Source organism: Synchiropus splendidus, chromosome 12 (assembly GCF_027744825.2).
Source record: "Synchiropus splendidus isolate RoL2022-P1 chromosome 12, RoL_Sspl_1.0, whole genome shotgun sequence".
Lineage (NCBI taxonomy): Eukaryota > Metazoa > Chordata > Actinopteri > Syngnathiformes > Callionymidae > Synchiropus > Synchiropus splendidus.
Window position 1 is genome coordinate 331,975 of NC_071345.1, and position 21,696 is coordinate 353,670.

General features: G+C 48.6%; 3 protein-coding genes across 9 annotated transcripts in view; 1 reads left to right on the plus strand and 2 right to left on the minus strand.

Moving 5' to 3' along the window:
- The window catches only part of ryr3 (ryanodine receptor 3), a 70,934-nt gene extending 68,493 nt beyond the window's left edge, over window positions 1-2,441 (minus strand). The window contains exon 1 of the mRNA XM_053880234.1: window positions 2,283-2,441. Coding sequence (XP_053736209.1) covers window positions 2,283-2,441 — 159 coding nt within the window. The remainder of the gene's footprint in view (window positions 1-2,282) is intronic.
- LOC128767893 (formin-1-like) lies at window positions 1,963-21,256 on the plus strand. 7 transcript variants are annotated; one of them, XM_053880241.1, is made up of 23 exons: window positions 1,963-2,258; window positions 2,327-2,615; window positions 3,635-3,691; window positions 6,133-6,201; window positions 6,345-6,608; window positions 6,747-7,899; window positions 9,022-9,188; window positions 14,174-14,279; window positions 14,986-15,047; window positions 15,419-15,951; window positions 16,191-16,332; window positions 16,457-16,541; window positions 17,457-17,518; window positions 17,578-17,666; window positions 17,736-17,865; window positions 17,932-18,078; window positions 18,191-18,250; window positions 18,328-18,448; window positions 19,497-19,589; window positions 19,667-19,718; window positions 19,794-19,943; window positions 20,003-20,087; window positions 20,374-21,243. In XM_053880241.1, exons 6-23 carry the CDS (start codon window positions 6,756-6,758, stop codon window positions 20,416-20,418), a joined length of 3,273 nt encoding a protein of 1,090 aa, XP_053736216.1. In that variant the 5' UTR covers window positions 1,963-2,258; window positions 2,327-2,615; window positions 3,635-3,691; window positions 6,133-6,201; window positions 6,345-6,608; window positions 6,747-6,755; the 3' UTR covers window positions 20,419-21,243. The 7 variants fall into 7 exon arrangements, with proteins under 7 accessions (XP_053736216.1, XP_053736214.1, XP_053736215.1 ...); XM_053880239.1 differs by having other exon boundaries at window positions 2,327-3,691; XM_053880240.1 differs by lacking the exon at window positions 6,133-6,201 and having other exon boundaries at window positions 2,327-3,486.
- grem1a (gremlin 1a, DAN family BMP antagonist) lies at window positions 20,707-21,525 on the minus strand. The gene has a single exon (XM_053881527.1). The coding sequence runs from the start codon at window positions 21,523-21,525 to the stop codon at window positions 21,049-21,051; it is 477 nt and encodes a 158-aa protein (XP_053737502.1). The 3' UTR covers window positions 20,707-21,048.
- Window positions 21,526-21,696: the final 171 nt, after the last annotated feature.

Consider the following 21,696-nt stretch of genomic DNA (forward strand, 5'->3'; position numbering starts at 1 on the left):
ATAGCAACACAAACGTCGCATATTTCAGTTTGCGAGTCAAGCTGTTTTTAACATGGCAATCCCGAGCACAAACAAGTCGCTTTGTGTAAGACAGGATTTCTAGTGACTTGTGGGCCATCAGCTGGCGTTGGGTGTGTCAACTGCATGCCTTCAATAGATAGTAAAATCCATCACCACTGTCCTGAAGAAACTCCACTATCTTCTAACTGACTCGGGGAATGTGAATGCAGGAGATGATCAAAGCTGAACCCTGCCTGCTGGCTCAGCTCACTTCTACCACAACACTGCAGCGAATTTCACTTACACACCGTACGAGCCCTGGATCCCACTATCCCACTCAAATCCCGCAATGCTTGCATCAGGAAGATGACTAACATTGTTTAAGCATTACAGAAAAAAAGATCCAATGATTTTAGATTGCAGGATGGATTAAATAGCTGATCACGGTCTTGAAGAATTGAAACACCACCAGGCCAAAAACAAACTTTCCAAAGCAATCTGATCTTGTGAAGTATTTTACCTCTCCTGTTTTAAATATTTCTGTTACGTTCAAATAATGTGTCGCCACATAAGCTGTTGCTTAAAAAGACTCCACAAGGGCTCGGGGTTAACACCCGTCATCTATACTATGCTAAATGGTTTATAATGTACGGTTTCAATTAGCACCTTTATTCCAGGACCTCCCGTGAGGGCACGTTTCTCTCACCACTGAGGTTCGATAACAAGAGCTCGAAGGGAAAGACCCCCGTCGTTTTGCTGTTGTCATCAGATGTCCAGCATGCCAGGGTGACAGTAGAATCCGAGAGAGGCATGGGTCAGCATATCACTGGCATCACAAATAGTAGGAGCTGTTAAGCCGGTCCAGCCACAAACAACCAGCCGAGCCTGTGGGGGCTTAAATAAAGACGTAAAGAAGCGGACGTGAGAGGAAAGCTGACAGGATGTGCTATTGTCTTCCAATCGATCATTTTGAGCAATGATTTAGATGCATCTCTGACAGCGTCCATGCTTTTCGGTTATGGTAACGTAACAGCCGTGCAGCTCTCTCCAAGCTTTCATTGAGTCTGAATTGTTTGTCGTAAACGCTCCATTGGGCTTTCTAATGCAGTTTAGATGTTGAGTCATTTCTCTACAGTGATGGTGGAAAATGAAATCAGGTTTTGCTGGACAATTTATAAACGGAGATGCGTGTAAAGATGGCAGAAGAATACAGACCAATATAAAGAGCAAAAACTCTGACTGATATCCCAGTCCTCCCGAGAGGCTAAATGAAATACCATGCTGTAACTCATCATAACCGGGCATTAAAATAATGAAGGTGGGGAAGAAGAATAAGAAGAGGAACACAATATTTTACTTCATTAAGTATTATTCATCAATGTGTATTACAGAATATAACTAAATGAATACTAAGCGTGAATGCTCCACCTCTAAAGTAAGATATTAGGTGGTTATGAGCAAGATCTAAAAAGGTCCTGTATAAGAATAAGATCTTAATAAGATAAGAAGATCTGAATTAAGTAAGCAAGTTTAGTTAAAGGTCATTTTTATTTATTTAATCTTGAGTTGACTAATGTTAAAATAACATGTTACAGCAGCCAATACATAATTGTCAGCTGTAATATAAAACATTTAAGAAAGAAATCCCTTAAATTTCTGCAGCAAAACAGCACAGGCAAAAAATAATAAATTCAATGTGTTTTAAATGACAGTCAACCAAAGTCCATATCGAACTAAAATGATGACTCCAGTGTCCTAGGAGTGCAATTTCAACATGAAAAACAAACTTTTGTTTTGATGACTAACGGAGCAGAATCACTGACAGGTGACTGCATAATCTCACAACAAAAGTGGCGACTCCTGAGACAGACTCCTGAGGAAAAAGCAGCCACGTATCACTGGGACAAGTGTTTGTCTCTGCTGTCTGACTGAGTCACAAAGACTATGAGGAAGATTCCCAACACACTTCTTCACAAGCTGTCATATCATTTACCAGCCCAGCTGCTGCGTCAAACCACGAAAATAGTCTTCTGCTGGTGGATCGGAACTACTTGCTCAAACAATCTCAGACGCCACAAGGGGAAGCTCCGTGTTTCGGTGGACGGACCGGACGCCTGTCGGAAGTCGGATCAATACATCGAGAGCAGTCGTTCTGGCGGTCAAGGTGTAGTTACGACTGGCTCGGATGCCAACCACGCAGGAGCAACATGTCATGTCACCAAAACTTCCGCTTTGAATCCATGACTTAGGAATGGCAGGTAGTGATGGGGAAATGTACTTACGGTTCTCAAGAACTGGATCTCATCTTCTCCTTCTCCGCCGTCAGCCATGGCTGCAGCAGCCTGCTCAGACTCGGTGAAGCTGCCGCTGACTCCCGGCAGAAACGCGACGCTGCGCCCCTCACTCCAGCCGATATTAGCATGGAGCTCATCCACAGCCATATAGGGCAGCCCAGGCGCCCCCCCCGCCCCCGCCCCCTACCTACCCCCTGTCCACCGGAGCTCGCCCCTCCTCTTCGTCCTCCTGGTGCTCTTCATCTTCCTCCTCACCGGCTGACGATGATGATGATGATGAAGCTCACCTGTCTCCGCTCCCGAAGCCCTGTCCGAAGATGAGTCAGCACGTTTGATATTCGCGATTACCTCTTTCCGTCTCTAATAAACATGTATTAAGCAAAAATACATGTGCTAGGTCATTTGCTTTATAGCATGTGCGTGTCGAGAGTGCGAAAGCTAAACTTGCTAGCCAGCTAACGACTTGAAAAGTTACTGATTCCAAGTAAATGAAACAGCAGAGTTGGTTACATTACATGACGCATTTACCTCACTACTCCCCCTCAACTGACTTTGTCGAGGAAAAAGTTAGAAATACCAAATGATATGCACGACATTAGCACGTTGCGAATTTAGCAACGGCGTCTGTCACTTGCTCACGTTCTTGTTGTCGTCGGTCAGCAGCCAACAATGGCGTCGAAGGAAGTAGTTGGGATTTCCAATTCACAAAGGCATTAAACATCTAAAATAAGATGAGGAAAGGGCTTTGATTTCATGTTATACATGCAAATATTTGTCCTTTTGATTAGGTTTGATTATTTACGCTACACACACAGTTCATTTTTCATTGTTGGGAATTTTCTTCATCTTTCACATTTTTAACGTTTGAATCCCTTTTTTTCATATATATCTCAACAAGAACCATACTTCAGCCTTATGGGCTGAGTGAATAATGAATCTAATCATTTTTGCCACAATTGTTTTGGTGCTGAATTTTACAGTTAACAATCCCAATAAGCTTCTTCAGAAGCTACTCATGCAGATGAACGTGATGCAAATGAGGATGGTGGTACACGAGTTTGAGTGATCACTGATCATCTTATTCCTAAATATGCTTAGTTTGCATCGTCCCGCGCTCATCTTTTGCCATTCCAAACTTTATTTCACTCTTCATGTCATAAGCAGGGTTTTGTTCCAGTGAATATTATGGAAGGTTAGTTTGCACTAACATGACAGTACAGCATCATGCAGTCCATGTTTGGGTGTTTAATGAATAACCAAACCTACTGACTTACTACAACATGTGAGCTTCGTGTCCTTTCTTTGAACACGTAGTAACAGGACCCCATGCTTTCTTTCAGCCGAATATTTGAAATATTGTTGTTCGACATCATGGACAAAACCTGGGAATGTATGAGGTGAGTGGTTTTGGTCAATAATCTTAGACTCCAACTGTAAGGCTATTGCTTCACCGTGTGTGTGTGTGTGTGTGTGTGTGTGTGTGTGTGTGTGTGTGTGTGTGTGTGTGTGTGTGTGTGTGTGTGTGTGTGTGTGTGTGTGTGTGTGTGTGTGTGTGTGTGTGTGTGTGTGTGTGTGTGTGTGTGTGTGTGTGTGTGTGTGTGTGTGTGTGTGTGTGTGTGTGTGTGTGTGTGTGTGTGTGTGTGTGTGTGTGTGTGTGTGTGTGTGTGTGTGTGTGTGTGTGTGTGTGTGTGTGTGTGTGTGTGTGTGTGTGTGTGTGTGTGTGTGTGTGTGTGTGTGTGTGTGTGTGTGTGTGTGTGTGTGTGTGTGTGTGTGTGTGTGTGTGTGTGTGTGTGTGTGTGTGTGTGTGTGTGTGTGTGTGTGTGTGTGTGTGTGTGTGTGTGTGTGTGTGTGTGTGTGTGTGTGTGTGTGTGTGTGTGTGTGTGTGTGTGTGTGTGTGTGTGTGTGTGTGTGTGTGTGTGTGTGTGTGTGTGTGTGTGTGTGTGTGTGTGTGTGTGTGTGTGTGTGTGTGTGTGTGTGTGTGTGTGTGTGTGTGTGTGTGTGTGTGTGTGTGTGTGTGTGTGTGTGTGTGTGTGTGTGTGTGTGTGTGTGTGTGTGTGTGTGTGTGTGTGTGTGTGTGTGTGTGTGTGTGTGTGTGTGTGTGTGTGTGTGTGTGTGTGTGTGTGTGTGTGTGTGTGTGTGTGTGTGTGTGTGTGTGTGTGTGTGTGTGTGTGTGTGTGTGTGTGTGTGTGTGTGTGTGTGTGTGTGTGTGTGTGTGTGTGTGTGTGTGTGTGTGTGTGTGTGTGTGTGTGTGTGTGTGTGTGTGTGTGTGTGTGTGTGTGTGTGTGTGTGTGTGTGTGTGTGTGTGTGTGTGTGTGTGTGTGTGTGTGTGTGTGTGTGTGTGTGTGTGTGTGTGTGTGTGTGTGTGTGTGTGTGTGTGTGTGTGTGTGTGTGTGTGTGTGTGTGTGTGTGTGTGTGTGTGTGTGTGTGTGTGTGTGTGTGTGTGTGTGTGTGTGTGTGTGTGTGTGTGTGTGTGTGTGTGTGTGTGTGTGTGTGTGTGTGTGTGTGTGTGTGTGTGTGTGTGTGTGTGTGTGTGTGTGTGTGTGTGTGTGTGTGTGTGTGTGTGTGTGTGTGTGTGTGTGTGTGTGTGTGTGTGTGTGTGTGTGTGTGTGTGTGTGTGTGTGTGTGTGTGTGTGTGTGTGTGTGTGTGTGTGTGTGTGTGTGTGTGTGTGTGTGTGTGTGTGTGTGTGTGTGTGTGTGTGTGTGTGTGTGTGTGTGTGTGTGTGTGTGTGTGTGTGTGTGTGTGTGTGTGTGTGTGTGTGTGTGTGTGTGTGTGTGTGTGTGTGTGTGTGTGTGTGTGTGTGTGTGTGTGTGTGTGTGTGTGTGTGTGTGTGTGTGTGTGTGTGTGTGTGTGTGTGTGTGTGTGTGTGTGTGTGTGTGTGTGTGTGTGTGTGTGTGTGTGTGTGTGTGTGTGTGTGTGTGTGTGTGTGTGTGTGTGTGTGTGTGTGTGTGTGTGTGTGTGTGTGTGTGTGTGTGTGTGTGTGTGTGTGTGTGTGTGTGTGTGTGTGTGTGTGTGTGTGTGTGTGTGTGTGTGTGTGTGTGTGTGTGTGTGTGTGTGTGTGTGTGTGTGTGTGTGTGTGTGTGTGTGTGTGTGTGTGTGTGTGTGTGTGTGTGTGTGTGTGTGTGTGTGTGTGTGTGTGTGTGTGTGTGTGTGTGTGTGTGTGTGTGTGTGTGTGTGTGTGTGTGTGTGTGTGTGTGTGTGTGTGTGTGTGTGTGTGTGTGTGTGTGTGTGTGTGTGTGTGTGTGTGTGTGTCGGAGCGTAACATGGGCCTGGACCAAGATCGGCAGACAGGGCTGTGACTACAGTAGTTACATGAGTAGTAGAATGGATTCTACTCGATGTTGATGTCATTGTTGTCTGAAGTTCCGATGAATACATGTGTATTGTTTGAGAACAGGCTAGTATAGTTCTTTGTAAGCAGAGTGGGTGACCCTCCATTGCCTGATTCAACATGTGCCGATGAAACCTGAAATGAACTTGGCTGCCCAACCTCAAGTTGTCTGTGCACGTTTCTGTGCTTTGCTGACATCTGGTGGTCATCTAACAAGCCTTCACTATAACTTCATTTTTTTTCTCATTACCCTTATCGATAATAATAACAATAAGAATAATTAGTATCCGTATCAAAATAGCAGAAAATGTGTCATGTGTGTTTTAGACACTTGAAATGATAAACGATGTTTATTAGGCCATGCTGAAGTGCAGAGTAGCTTCCTAGTATTTAGATTCAAGGCTTTGTAATGGGTCCAGACTGTCACCCCCCCCCCTTCGCTGTTACTCTTGTATGTTGAATGAAGTTCACAGCTGTCTGTTTTCTTTAAACTTCACTAATCCAATCAGCTACAGCAGGGCAGCAGGCCACAGTAGCAGACGCGACAGTGTGGCACGGCTGACCCACATTTTCTCCAGGTGCTGGACTCTTATCAGTCAGTTGTTACTTCTCACGTCATTATGCGTTTTGTCTTGTAGCGTCTTAAAAATGAGTGTATATCGTGTTATTTATAACCAGTGGCTTGAATTTTGGATGGATGGGTTTTTTTTGTTTCTTTCAGATATCAGTGCTGTGAAAAGCAACAGTTTGTGAGGCAGGAGGATTAAAATGATTGGTGCAAATCCCCTCGGAACGTGCCGTCTGTCTGTTCAGTGCGCCTGTCAATACCTGAGGAGATTACTGGAAGTGATGTCTTTACTAGAGCCAGTTGAACAGTTGTCTCCTGCGGCACGAGAGCGCAGTGATTGGACCAAGCTGCTGTGAGTTTCTCTCGCGAACAGAAGGATGAACTCCAAATGACAGAGGAGAAATCTGCTGCTCGGAGGTGAGTGAACACTCCTAAAGGTTTTTCCTGGGATCTTTGGGTAGAAGAGCCTTTTTGAGATGCTGATCTTTATTTCAGTCCAGTGTAGTTTCACCAGTTTACCTGAGCTTCATGTCAAGGTTTTCGTTCTTGTTCTAGTGGTGGCTGATGTGTTCACCCACAACAACATGGAGGAGCCACACACACCCCTGTGGCGCTACCTTCCCCTCACCCAGTAGGACTCCGGCTCCCTCTGACCGCCTCGGTTTTCACACAAGAATGATTTCAGATCACGAGAAGGAAGGTCAGTGGGAAGCACCCAGGTTCACAGAAAGCCTAAAGCAACACCCAGCTTCTGCACAGCAGCAGACTGAGCTGTTGCTGCTGCATTTGGAGCATCAGGTGATTGCCATCATGGGCAGCCAACAGAGTGTGAGGCTCAGTGGACACCCGGAGAACTGGAGCCCTGCAGCCAAATCCCCCAGGACTTACATCACACGCAAGAAAAGTGGAGCGACTGGACGACCTTTACGAAATCTTAGCGGATGCACAAGGACAAAGGTGCTAAATGATGGATCTGAGGAAGAGAAGGTCTTCATTCCTGCTGTCAGAAGGAAGAGAGTCACCACATCATGTGATCGAAGGAAAGATTGGGACTCTGACTCTCTGTATGATAATGACCTTTACTTCCTCACAGAGCCAAGGAAAACAAGCTACATTATGAAGGCTGATGCATCACAGGAGGGAAGTAAGAACGAGCATCACACAGCAGGGCGAGAGATCAACAAGATAGAAGAAGTGGAGGGCATCATACGCCGTGTCAGTCTGGCCAGTTCAGACCGGCTTAAGGAAGAGGGTGAAGACGATGGATGTCCAAAGGTGGAGCATCAGAAAAAGGAGCAGCTGGATGAAGAGCTACGCCTGGTGGAGGAGCTGCAAGCTCTCGGTGAAGCTCTGAGTCAGAGTCTCCACCAGGCGCTGAAGATGGAGAGCCAAGACTGGAAGCACTTGTTGAGTGAACCCCTCAGAGACGGTGGGAGGAATGAGCAGGAGTCAACAAGTCGGTCCTCACCTGAGCAGCTTCGCACGACTCGAGAGCCAAACGGTGGGAGCAGCCCGCTGTGGCTAAAGCCCCACGCAGCCACCTGGGATGCTGCTCTGTTGCCGACTGTTCCGTCTCCAATCTTGGTGGCCAAACGAACAGAGAAAAACAGTGCTGATCATCCTGTTGAAGAAGGTAGTTTGCACTCAGAGACAGAGCTGGAAGGAAGTGATCGGGACGATGATGGACGACTTGTTCCTCTGTTCTCAGGTAATCATTAAAACCTGTCTGTCAGCCCATTTCAATCTTGGTTCCCAGTGCTTTGTTACCAAACATATATATGTATATGGCTTGTAAAGGCTAAATCAAGGATTTGTGTCATGGAACCTAGCTGTGGGGACGATGGTGAGGAACCTGCAACCAGTCTGGTTTTATGGTTGGACAGTAGTTGCAGGGCAAGAAACCTAAAGAGGGTGAGACTGGAGGCAGATATCTGACCTGCTGGCTGATTAAAGAGACTCCTCGCGGCTGTGAACTCGCCCATGACGGATGTGTGGCAGACCCCGGCTGCTTAGTGTGTGTGCGCGTGTCCATCTGGAAAGGTGTTTGTGAAGATGCTCACATGACCACTTGGAGATAATGGGACAAGTCTTGTGATCCATTTAGAATGTTTTTATGCTCTATATAGCGCTTGGATGAAGATGATGGTTAATGTCACTCACCTTCTGTCTGGCAGACATGTTATACTTAAAAAGCTTAAAAAAACATCAAATCATTTCATTGTATTCCTGTAAAACTGAAGTCAACAGCTTTAGAACAAAAATCAGAAAAGCTCGTGAAAATCTCTGATTTGACGTTGACGGACTTCCTTAATGATAAGTATATATTGTATGTAGTGGTTCTTGTTCATGGGTATTTCAGTGACGACATCAAATTGGAATTCAATAATTATGAATTACAATTTTCAAAATCGTTTGATTCACATTGGTAGTAAAATAGTAATCACAGTTGGAGTTGGTTTGCTTTAAATTCAGATTTAATTAATTATTAAATGAAATATGAATTAATTTTTTGATGCTCAATGAGCCGCTGGTTCCTGGCCAATAATACCCCGCATTATTCTAGCGAGGCCAAAATGTTTGACACACGTGTTGCCACAAGAGTGTGCTGTTCAGCACATGAGTACCACGAGTAAACACGCAGTTTGTTCATTTGTTCGTTTTATGACGTTTTGACATTGATCCCTATTTTCCTGGATATAGAACCCTGCAGACAGAATTCATTTGGATATGATTTGTTTGGGACTAATGTTAGAAAATATTTTTACTGCCAGAAACTCTCTTTTTTTCTTGAATCCATAAGTGTTATAACTAAGATGTGGTCTCATTCCAGACGAAGCGTTGGACAGGCAGGAGCAGCTTTGGCAGCAGGAGGTGGAGGAGACGGTTTCCTTCTGCAGCGCCCTCTCTCATCCCTCTCGACCCCAACATGTTGACTTCCTGCGCATCACTCCGCCTGACCTCATTGGCTCACTTTCACCGGTACCGCATGAGTCCTCGGTAAGTGCCCGCACTGTGCCCAGTCACAGGCTCTTTGTTTTCATTCCGTTCTGGTATTACTTTGTGCAGACAAAAGTCTTTATCTGAAAAAAAAAAACCATAAAAGTGCTTTAGACTCCAGTGATGCGGGCCTGAGAGAGGCTGGTGTCGTCGTAGACACTTGTCTGACTGATGGTCGGGACACCGATCGCTGACTCTCCAGGACAGACCACTTTGGGTGTGACTCCTCAGTCGTGCAGGTTCCAGACCGTAACGCTTGTGACAATAGGCGCTGTGTTGCAGCCGCTTACATAAGAGGAGGGATTTCTTGCAACTGTGTTGGCGCTTAGAATTAACAATAATATCCGAAGCCGGCAACATTTTTAGGCCTGTTTAGTCAGACCTGTAGATTAGCAGGAACATGGGGTGCAAAGTTCAAATATATGTGAAGTGCATTTGTTTACCTGATGTTTTACAATGAAGGAAAAATGGCTACAGAGTTGAACAGAACCCATCAATAATCACTGAAGTGTTTATGGTGACTGTGCTTGTTACAAAACAAAACCCGCCAAACACAAACAACCAGTGTTTCATTCTCTCCATTAAGTGAAATATGAAATGATCAGGAGGAAATTTTAACAATGTCACACGCGAACCAAAACATTCTGTCTGAAAGTCTGGCTGACACCGCCTTGTTTGAGCAGCTGAATCTTCTCGTCTCCTCCACATACCTGCAGACTTGACTGCTGTAATCATCTTTATATTCTCCGTCTCGTCGGGTCGGTTTCTTACATAAACTCAGTTTGCATAAAGGCCACAGTGTCCCGCTGGTGGAATGTAAATACACTTTACAAGTTTGCGCAGGATTAAGTGGAGCAACGTGAGTGAAAGTTTCAGTGTTGTCATGAGACACAGTGGTCCGTCTCACCAACCAGCTGTGGTGATGTAACAAACAGAAGAGCAGCCAGCGAGAAGCCAAATCTGATTTTTATCGTTTATGTCGTTTATTTAAAGTTCCGGATCAACTTCAAGTGCAACAGAATGATATGTTATATGCGGTGCACTGCCTTTTATTGTTGAGTTGTGTGCTTGCTTTAACTTACTTGGCTTAAATAGATAGCTCCTCCTCGTTTTCTTCGTTAAAAAAACCCCAAAAATCTGTTTATTTATTGATTTATTTTGTTGTTGAATCATAATTGTCTGCAGCATAAGTCACAAAAGCAGGGAAAAATGAACATACTTTTTTAAGATAGGGTAATGATTTTAAATAAATGAGGGATTATGAAAATATTAGAAATATTGAGTTCATCTTAAAATATATTTTTGACCATTTTGTTTTGAAAACATTTGTTGCATTCAGTCAAATTGTATTGAAATATTGTGGTTAAAAAAAGAAAAAGCGCCACCGACAACCCCTTCATCTCTGAGCGAGGTTTCAGAGTCAGAGTGAGCTGATTAGGGGTTGTGGAGGTGGGCTTAGACCACTAAAAGCTCCAGATTAGCTGCGAGTCCAGGCAGCGCCAGCTGAGCCACCTGCCCCTCACCGCTGATTTCTAGGCCACTTGTTTCTGGCCAGTGATCCCTGCCACTAGTGTTTACTCTCCCCTGCCGTGCCGCTGGGTGTGGTGCCGGTCCATCTGCTGTGGGCGGCTCACGGATCTGCCCGGGAGTTGTCTGAAACGCTGAATGCCACTGGAGAAACCTGCCATCTGGCAGCTATCTGCAGGATGAGGTCCCAGATGAAGCTGGATGGTCTGTGAATCACGCGAGAGAGGACTGTTCTCTGATCTGGCGCTAGATGTGGTGAGGTCAACTCTGCCTGCTGGAATCCAGGAAACTTTTCTGTCCAGTCATCACTTCCTCCGAGTGAGGAAACGCTGCTGCTGCTGCTCTTCGGTTTGGAAAATGTCTTCTCTTGCTAGACCGGCAGGAAAAGTCCAGTCACTGACGGGAGAGTAGGTCTTGTCCTGCTGTGACCGTAAGTGGAATCATTAGACAGAACTTTGCATGCCAACAAGCTTTCAGAGGTAAGACAACCGTCGCAGACATGAGCAGCTTTTTTGGTCACCACAATGTGGACTTGCCCAGCAAGTCTGAGCCCAGTGACTCGTCTTCTTTCTGCGTGAACAACAGAGGCTCCTGGCAAATAGAGCAGCGCGCTGCCATCCTGACGTTCTGTAGAACTGTTCAAGAGGAGCCGGATGAGGACAAACTGCAAGAAGAAACTGGGCTGAAATCACTTCATAAGAACAGCCAGACCTCCAGAAGAGACGTGTCGTCGTATGTTTTGTTTCCTGCCAGAGCAGAAATGGTTCAAACAGAGGAGACAATGAGATGCCCTCCTCATGACACAACTGCTGGATTCGATCCACACAGCTGTATTGTGGTGGAAGCAGAAAAAGGCAAAGAAAGTCTGTCCGAAGATGAAGAATGTGATGAAAACAATCCCCTGGTTGAAGTGCTTGACGTTAACATTGGGGAGCAACATAGTCTCCTCGATCACGACTCTTCACAAGAGGACGGCGGCTTGCTGAAGCAGGAGAAAGTCTCTGGAGAGAAGGCTGTCGCCCGTGAGGAGGAGTGTGAAACTACTGATGTCTCTCCAGGACTGGGTCATGTCTCCTCAGGAGAGAGCCCTGGCTCTTTAGAGGAACAGGCCTTCATGGAGGATGGACAAATGAAGGATGAATGTTACTCAGCTGAGGAGCAAAATCATGCCTGTCAGCAGTCAGTTTTGCTTTTGGAGAACAATGACTTTGACGGTTGTCTGCTGAATCTGCTGAATGTTTCTCAGGAGATCCTGGAACCGATCCGCAGGGGTGACCGGAATGCCGTCTTGTATGAAGGACACGAAAAAAAGAGTGGCTCCTTTGACATGCAATGTGTCTCTACTGTGGAACACAATCTTGCATTAGAGCTACAAGACATCTCACTGGAGGAGACGGAGGTCTTTGAGTCTGAAGACCGACGAGCCTCCTTAGGAGAAGGTCATCTTTACTTTGAAAAACAAAGTGTCTCATTAGAAGAAGAGAAGGAAGAGAATGCTTCTTTAGAGAGACACGAGAATCAGCTAGAACAGATTTGCTCAGTGGAAGAAGGAAATGCTTCAGTTCAGGCAAACCTTCCGTGTCAAATGGAGAAAAGTGTCTCCACGGAGAACCAGGAGTCCACTGTTGGAAAAATCATAGATGTTAGTGCTGTGGATGGACAACGAGACTCCTTTGATGAAAACAAGGTGTTCTCAGAGAAATGTTCACCTTCAGTAGACCATGTCCACTTCGAAATACGGAAGGTCTCCCAAGAGAAATCTTTGAAAGTGCAAGGCCTCTTTATGGAGGATCATAAATGCTCGACAAAGGAACACGGTGGAATTCTGCAGAATGATGTCTCCTTTGAGTTCCAACAAGTCTTGGTCGAAGATCAAGAAGCAGAGGTCCACAACTTGGAAACTTTCTTCTTTGAGGAGCAAAATGAAAAACACAATCTGTCTGTGAAGATTGAAGAGGAAAACTTCTCTGTCAAGGACCAGCGTGCTTCATTAGAAGGTCCTCGTGATAAAGAAAATATACCCTTAGAGGAGAGCATGATCTTTGCAGATGATAAAATGACTAACGCAGATGACCAGTCAGAGGTAAATCCCATGCGCTTGAGCAAACGCTTCCCAGAAAACCCGTTGGAGGGAGAGCAAGTGTGGGAGTTGGGGAACGGTGGTGTCTCCGAAGAGCATCACCACATCTTAAAGGACCAGCAGCTCTCCTTAGATGAACATCTCTGGAAGGAAAGTCACAACGTTTTAACCCCTGTTACTGTGGACACTGTGGCCGCCAGGGCTCAGTCAAAGGCTGATGAAGAAGACTCAGTCGAGTCAACCATGACCTCTGTCTCGCCCCAGCTGACTGGAGAACCGAAGAGCGTCTGCTCCACTTCAAAGCACAGACACCCTCCAGTGGAGTGCACCGTCACCAGAACAACCTTCACCCGCGGACCCCCCTCAGACGGGTCAGCCCAGCTGCCGCCCATCTTAAGTGGGCTGAGGGTTCTCCGTAAAGGTGCGGCTGGCCCAGAGCATGACACTGTGGCCGCCATCAGACCTCCACCCAGCGCTCCACCTGAGCAGCAGGAGAAAGCTGAAGGAAGCTTCTTGGAGCAGATATCGCAGTTGCTGAACTGGGAAAAGAACGAGGACGCAAAGGACATGTTTGGGGAAGGTTCTGAGGGAAATGCAGAGGCCCTGGACGAGCAAAGTCACCCGAGTGAGCCTGGAGATAACACCTCTGTGGAGGGAAGGAAGCCTCACCTGTCCAGTGCTGAAGCAGCATTTGATGCTTTTAAAGCCTTTTTTACCCCCAAACCTCTGAAGAAAGAGCCCAGCGAGAGGCTGGAGGCGGTGATGAGGAGGATCAAAGCAGACCGGGATGTCCTGAAGGCCCTTTTTGAGAGGAAGCCCAGTAAAACAGTGGACGAAGACACGCCTGGAGACAAAGTACGAGCGCCTGCGAGACACGCTGATGATCAGTGACAACATGCTAGCAAAGACATTCACATCAGCACCACATCTCTTTCTCGTCCACTGCCACCCCTGAGTAGAGTTGACTCGGTCTCTTGAACCTGAAATCTGTCTGCTTGAATCAAGTGTCCTCCAGAGTGGATTAGTGGGGAATTCATTTCTTTCTTCTTTGTTTAGCTAATGGAAATCTTAAAAGCTCTCATTTTTGCGGGGTTTCTTTTGTAATGTCCAGGAAAGCTCACTCTCACCCACCAACAGGAAAACAACAAATAGTTCACATAACTGTTTGAGACCAACGTACAAGTTGGACTGAGCTGTAAAAGCAGATACAGCCACACAATACGTTGAAAAGACTTGGGAACAAAACACATCAAACAAAATAAAGAAAGCGGTTCATGTCAGTTAGCAGATGCCTGAAGGATGCGTTACAGCGGGTTAAAGGCCTTGGGTTTGAGCTGTATCAGCTGCATCCATCATACAGTCTTTTTTTGTTGTTCAGGTGGAATCCTGGAGCCCAGTGGAAGGTGAGCGAACCCCGGGACGCCTGCAGGCCGTGTGGCCTCCACTGAAGGAGGAGAGGGTTGGACTGAAGTACACCGAAGCAGGTCTCTGGCGCTCTTCACCTCTTCAACTCTGACTTGTGAAGTGCCATAGTAATGCTCACGCAGCTTCACGTCCAGTGTCAATATTAGCTGTAGATGATGACCCACCGGTTTGTCACGACATCCTGACAGCGGTTGTAGTTGGACACGCAGCCTGCAGATGCACCAGTGTTTATGAACGGATGACCAAATCCAATCCAAGCACTCCAAGATGTTTCATCCACCACTGCTTCACTCCTTCATCTCAGACACATGCCATTAATCCGGCTTTGTTTTTAGCCACTGAAGTGGTGTTGAGTGTATGTTTCCACTGGTGCAGCACACTGACTCTTCCAGCTCACCCGACGCTTCTGTTGGTGTCTTATGCCACAGACGATGAACGAGTTGCTTGCTCTCTGCTGCCATCATGTGGTGAAGCCTGGTATCATCAATGTTTAAATGATTAGAAATGTCGATCTCCCGACAAGGGTTTTCCACAGCTTCCTTGGTGCTCGTCCTCTTCTTCTCCATCGTGTTTGGTCCAACTCTGTCTCTCCTCTCCATGAGTCCACACTTGTACACATGCCACTCCACTGACAACCTCAGGATCTTCCTCTCTGACTCGTACTGTACAACTCTCCGTCTCTCAGTGTCACAGTCGTCTAACAACCCGCCTCCTGCACTCTTGTCTTTGCATGCTTCTTCAGTGCGTTTGACTTTTCTGTTGCAGAACACCAGGCTGCACTTCTGCACTTGAAAAGAGAATGTCAGGATGAGCTGGAGAAGTTACAAGTGAGTGGAGGTGGTGTTGCGTGTCTTCACACTGATCTCACGTTCATATGTGCAAAATTGAATTTCACTGTTTGTAGATATCTTTTCATTGCTATTCATATACGTATCCACACTAGTTGTGGTGATCATTTAAATATTGTATCCATTATTACATCATGAAACTTTGTTTTTATGGTCACTGAAATCTCTCTTTTTCCCTTCATTTTTAATGCTTCTGAATGATAGCTCACAGCCAAAACTAGTGATCATGTCCTCCACTGTGTGTAAATAATACCACGTCCTTTTGCTCGTACATTGAAAGCATGATCACATGGATTGCCACGGAAACCACACCTGCCCTCCACAATCGTGTCTTTTGAACTGGTTTTCAGGGAGACTTTGGTGAGCAACTGTCCAGGCTGAAGGCGGAACATCTGGAGAACATCAGCCGGCTGCAGCTGACCCTGGCGGAGCTGCGGACTGAACTCGCTCGGGCCAGCGCTCTGGGCCGCGGAGAGCGGCGTGACGCGGCCGTGTGGACGGGAGACCAGTTCTTGCGCAAGACCTTCCGCACACTCTGCATCCAGACGGACGGAGAGACCTTTGTGAAGACTCCTCCGGACGGGGTCGGCCCTGTGCTGCAGAAGATCAACCCTGGGCAGCAGCAGCAGGAGCCTCCACCACATCTGGCAGCCTCTGCTCCTCCTGTGGATCCACCTGCTCCTGCCACTCACACCACGCCAGAGGAAACGCTCAACCTTCCTCCGCCTCCTCCACCTTCACAGCCAGGTGTAACCCCTCCCCCTCCTCCCCCAATGATCCTGGGGATGACCTTGCTTGATAAGAAACCCAGGAAACCCGCAGTGGACCCTTCACGACCCATGAAGCCTCTCTACTGGACCAGAATCCAGATCGAGGACAACAAGTAGGTCCAACTGTCTGGGACGCGTGCTCATTAATGGTGATAATATCCTGCCATTAGAAGCCATTTCTGCAGTTTCACAGCTGCTTTCATCCCCATGTGAGAGAGGAGGTCTCTTACTGTGACTGACGTTCTCACACCAGTGATCGGTGGCTTCTCCTATCAGAGATTCAGTCTCACTTTATTGTCATGAAGTCTATATTCATAACTGCAACAGATGATCTGTGGTCTGGTCTTCACAGTTCTGGAACCCTGTGGAACACGCTGGAGGAGCCCGATATCCTCAACACTGTGGAGTTTGAGAACCTCTTCGCTAAAACCGCCACAGAAAACAAGAAGAAGCCGCTGGCAGAGACGTACGAGAAGAAACCCAAAGCCCTAAAGGTGAGGCCAGAATCAGACTGCAGTCTTTAGGTGCTGGTGCAGAAGGCGACGTCCAAGAGAACCGACGTAAAAGACTAAATCAAGCCTGAAGCTGCGTCACTGATGGTTGACTTTTGTGTTGAAGATCAAGCTGCTGGATGGCAAACGCTCCCAGGCCGTGGGCATCCTCATATCCAGCCTCCACCTGGAGATGAAGGACATACAACAAGGTGAGTCTTTCAGGTGTAGAATCCAGGGGTGGGAGGGAGTCCATTAAAAAACGACTCTGTGATGAACTGATGTCATTTCATGGCAGTTTCGTGGTCTATTATAGAAGATTTGCCACCAGAAGCCACGTGTTTCAACGTGAATGAATGTGGTCTCTGAGTGAATCCCCTGATGGAGCCACACAGACAGTGAAGCAGCAGAATGTTGTTTGACAACAGCACAACAAACCACCCGGGTGGCTGGATTCAAGTCTTGGCCTCTCGCCTTATTCCAACTGCAGCTCTTGGAATGTCTTGAGAAGATTTCTCTTCCAATGAAACTTGCCCCCTGTAGCGGCCTCTTGCAGTCACTTTGACAGACGTCGAGTTTCAATACTGCTGCTCCTGTTGTCTGGTGGCACCGTGAAGACGACAGAACCATGGGCGTATTACAGCGCTATACGCACCAACACCTTCCAACACTGGTGACCTTTGGTGCGGCTGCACTCCTTCGCTCGTCGCTCCAACATGGTGATCCAGACAAGTGATTGGTCACCAGGCAGAACAGGGGTCCATCAGGGACCGCGTGTGTTGAGTGTCTCGGCTCCAGCACTCACACATGCGCGGGAGGCTCAGGATGTTGTTCTGGCACCGGCAACAGAGCAATTGCAAAATAAAAGCATGACCAAATGTCGCGACATCAAGTAAGAAGTGCACGATGGAATGAACAATGCACCTACAAAACAACCTCACTGCCAGGTGTCTGGTGCATCAGTCTCATCAGTGGAGCAGAATTAAATGAAATGTAATTACATTTTAAATAAAACATGTTTTATGGTTGTAATTAATTCATTGTCATTAACTCGTTAAGTCCCACCGCTGGTAAAATCTTTGTGGTCTATTTACTGTTGACCTGTCCACCTGGCTTTCGTTTCCTAGCCATTCTGAGCATGGACCACTCGGTGGTGGACCTGGAGACGGTGGAAGCCCTCTATGAAAACGTAGGTCTTGGAAGTAGCGGTGGGTGAAACCTGGTAATCGAGAGCGTCTTTGCCGACAGAGAGCTCAGCCGGACGAGTTGCAGCGGATCAAGAGGCACTACCAGACCAGTCCGGAAGACCACGTCAAACTGCTGGACAAACCCGAGCAGTCGGTTTCAGTCACGCCCTCAGCACGGAACCCCACGCTTTGACTCATGCTGATGCTCTGACTTTCCAGGTTCCTGTACGAACTGGCTGAAATCCCGGACTTCGCCGGCCGGGCTCGCTGCATCATCTTCCGGTCGGCGTTCATCGACGGGATCGCGGCGATCCAGAGGAAGCTGCACACGGTCTCCTCAGTCTGTCAGGTAGACCGCATGCGGGTCACACTTTCCATCCGTGCCTCCGTCTGACCAAGTGTCCCGCGCCTCAAGGCTCTGTCGGAGCGCAGCAGCGTGCGAGAGCTCATGGGGCTGGTGCTGGCTTTTGGGAATCACATGAACGGCGGGAGCCGGGTCAGAGGTCAAGCGGACGGCTTCGGCCTGGAGATCCTTCCCAAACTCAAAGACGTCAAAAGCCAGGTAAATGTTCAGCCAGAGGCTGTTCGTCTTCAGTTTCCTCCTCATTGCCTTGGATTACGTTGCGTTTCAATCCAAAACGTGGTTTGATTTTCAAGCCTTTGTTGCCTTCCAGGACAACCGCATCAACCTGGTGGACTACGTGGTGTCGTACTACTTACACAACATGGACAAGGTTTGTTGCGTTTCCACTTCCTGAGCAGAAATGCCTTTGAGCTTGTTCCAGTCCGAGTGCCGTCATCCTTTCTGCAGAACGCTGGCACCGACAAGAGTTTGTTCCCGCTCCCCGAACCTCAGGACGTCTTCATGGCGGCCCAAGTCAAGTTCGAGGACCTGGACCGAGACCTGAGACAGCTGGGCCGGGATCTGAGCGGTGAGTGAGACGCCTTCGTCTGGCTCGGCTGAAAAGGCTTGCCGTACCAAAGGGCCGCGTCGGTGCGTGTGTTAATCTGCGTCCATCGAGTGCGTGATACGGTCCCGGCGCCTTTCTGATCCCACTTCTAATCCTGCGGCTCATCAGACGGCGAGCAGCACTTGGCTCCCCTGACCGCTGCTATCTGCTCCCTCCATCGCGCCACAAGAGCCGTGTTTACATGCAAGGACCCTTGACTCTCTAAGGCCGGCCCCAGTGTGGCCCTCAGATTCCGCTCACCGATTGTTTTCTTCTCCGTCTTATCAGCTGCTCTCCTCCAGCAGATCTCAGTCAGTCGCCCTTTCTTTTGTTGCGCCGCCGCCCGCCCGCGGCTCCGTCAGCGCTCCGTAAACAGAAGGAGCTGGGAGAAGTCCGGCCAGTCAAGCATTGCAGAGGTCAGCCCGTCAGCCCTCCAGGGGCCAGTTCTGGGCCTTGGTGACTGTGCTGCCGCTGATACTGGCTGATGCAAGAAGCCTCCAGCAAGTTTACACAACAGTTTGTGCTTCTGTAATCTCATCTGGTGACGAGGCCAGTGGAGGCTCTATTTTGACTGCCGCTGCAGTCTGGCTCCGCCGCCATCTTGGGCCCCATCTCTGCCAGCAGCTCAAGTCGATAACCTCAGAAGGCTTGAGTCACAGTGGGACGCTTGTTTCTGCTCTCCTCGGCAGCCGTCATCTGGGATGTCAAGCTTTTAGTGTCGCTGGACATTTCAAATGTCAAATCCAGTCCCAGTCCAGTCACTAGGGAGCTGTACCTTCACTGATGTTGCCTTTAGATGGTGGTGAAGATGTTTTTCTGGGAGCACAGTGAGTCAAGAACGTCCAGAACCATCTGGGTCACCCTGTAGCTGACCTTCTACAGTGACTCGGGGAGGTAGCCTGGTGAGCTGCAGCTTTGACCGGCAGCAAGGAGACCGGATCCTTTCATTTGAACTCTTCAGTCCTCAATTGTGTATCAAAAACACTGAAATGCAGAATCAACTCTTTTGTTTTGGTGGGGTCGCCAACAGGAAGTGAGAACGCCGTCCAGAGGGTTTGTGCCAACTCTCCTGAGAAACACCTGCAGCCGTTTCAGGACAAGATGGAGGCCTTTCTTCTCAGTGGTGAGCTGACGTGACATCATCTCGAGGCGTGTGTTGGCTGCACACGTGTAACTTCTAAACCAAATGTTGTGCTTCAGCTCGAAAAGATCAGGTGGAAGCCAGTGGCCAGCTGAAGAGCGCTCAGAAAAGGTGGGGAGACTTTGGGCCATGGCATGAATGGCTCGTGTGGCTTGCTGTCACTGAGGCTGTCTTCATGGCTCTCAGCTTCCAGGAGCTGGTGCACTATTTCGGGCTGGCGCCCAAGGCTGGCGAGAAGGAGGTGACGCCGGCTCACTTCTTCATGCTCTGGTTCGAGTTCTGCGCCGACTTCAAGGTCCGCTGGAAGAGAGAGAACAAGAGCGTCTCCAAGCAGAGGTGAGCGAGGCCTCGCCGGTGGGCGGCCGGCGAGAGGCTGACTGAGCTGTGCTCGGCAGGTTGAAGGAAGCTCAGATGTCGGTGCGGAGAATCACCCAGTCGGACAAGAGAGTGGAGACCAGGAAGGTCAACCCCAACAGTCTGGTACGCTGGCGTTTCATCCCTGTTGATGAGTGACCGCTTCAATGGCAGGTCTGATGCTTCTGCCGTCATTCGACCCACCACAGCTCTCATCACTGACGCCTGAGTGCAATAAGCGTATGCTGTCGTTTCTTGCTTATTTAAACACCATGAAGTTGTTGTCGGTCCGATGTTTTATTTATTCATTTTGAATGGAAGCACATCACGTCATTCACCATGGGCTTGATGAAATCTTTTCTCATCTTGTGTGTTGAGACGTGACGCGGCGGCGCTGTGTTGGTGTCCACAGAAGCAGCGGCTGCGGCAGAAGCAGGCCAGCGTCTCGTCCTCGTAGCGGCTGGGAGGCGAGAAACGGATCATGGAGCAGGAGCAGCTTAGTAACACGCCACTGTAGGAAGACCCCGCTCGCTCCATCAGTCGAGGAGGTCCAGCGCCCCCTCTGTGTCATCGATGCTTCTGCATCTGAATCTCGCTCGACTCCTCCAACAAAGACGTCAGGTCGACTTCTTTTTGTACTGGCATGCTCCGATGCTCCGAACACGACACGTCAGTCAATCTCTGGCATGATTCTCTCACATTTGTCCCGAGGCTTGGGAGAAAGACACTTCAAATAATACACATATGTTTTAATCTCTGAACAATCAATCTGAATGAGGAAAGAAGGAGAACAATAAAACATATCCACCCTATCAGAAAGGAGAATGTGAAGGCAAATAAAAACATAAATACATTCTGAAGAAATTGTTTCATGGCATTTAATAGCAGTGCGCAGCTGATCAGTTCACTTAGCATGACTACTGAATTTGCTTCTGTGTATCAAATGTGTTCTCTAAACCCAGATGTGCAGACGCTCCAGTGGTTCTCCGGTCAGGGAGGTTGTGGGTTTGACTCCAGCTCCAGGTACGGTCACTCCGATTTCCTCCTTCGACGGTCCAACAGTGGGGGTCACGTGACCCTGCCGGGTCTAGTCCGTGTCCACGTTGGTGCAGCGGCACTGCTTGACCTGCTGGACCTTCCTCCTGCGTGTGCCGGGCGTCCGACCCGGGCAGAGCAGCGTGTAGGTGACGGCGCTGGAGGCCCGGGGTTTGCAGGCGGAGCAGGAGCGGAAGGCAGCGGCGCCGCCCTGCTGGTCCTGCCGGGGGATGTAGAAGGAGCTGCACTGACCGTAGCAGAAGCGGTTGAGGACGGTGCGGCTCAGGCAGCCGTCCTCCCGCAGCGTCTGCTTGAGAGGCTGGCTCTTGCACCAGTCCAGCCGCAGGTACCGGCCCTCCGTCACGTGCAGGGCCTCTTGACTGGACTCCAGCACCTCGTCGCCGCCGGTCCCACAGGAGACGGACGGCGGCTGGCACTGCTCCGAGTGCTTCAGCTGGTGAGTCGCAGGTCTGGAGGGGCTGAAGAGCAGCAGGAGCAGCAGCAGCAGCAGCAGAGAGGCTCCTCCCATGGTGCACCTGGAGGGAGGCAGGGCCTTGGGAATGACAGTTCTCCAGCTGAGTCTCCTGAGGTCCAGTGGGGACGGCGCTGAGCTTATATCGGCCTCCTCTCACGACCCGCCCCCGGGCAGGATCCAGCTCCTCCCAAAACATGGAGGCGGATGCACCCACCGGCTTGAAAA

Bases quoted from the DNA above. Each gene is read 5' to 3' on its own strand.
- LOC128767893 (XM_053880236.1), top strand. From the start codon at position 11,215: ATGAGCAGCTTTTTTGGTCACCACAATGTGGACTTGCCCAGCAAGTCT. The intron at 19,719-19,793 runs GTGGGGAGACTT...CATGGCTCTCAG, and splicing joins CTGAAGAGCGCTCAGAAAAG to CTTCCAGGAGCTGGTGCACT. The intron at 19,944-20,002 runs GTGAGCGAGGCC...TGTGCTCGGCAG, and splicing joins AAGAGCGTCTCCAAGCAGAG to GTTGAAGGAAGCTCAGATGT.
- grem1a (XM_053881527.1), bottom strand. From the start codon at position 21,525: ATGGGAGGAGCCTCTCTGCTGCTGCTGCTGCTGCTCCTGCTGCTCTTC.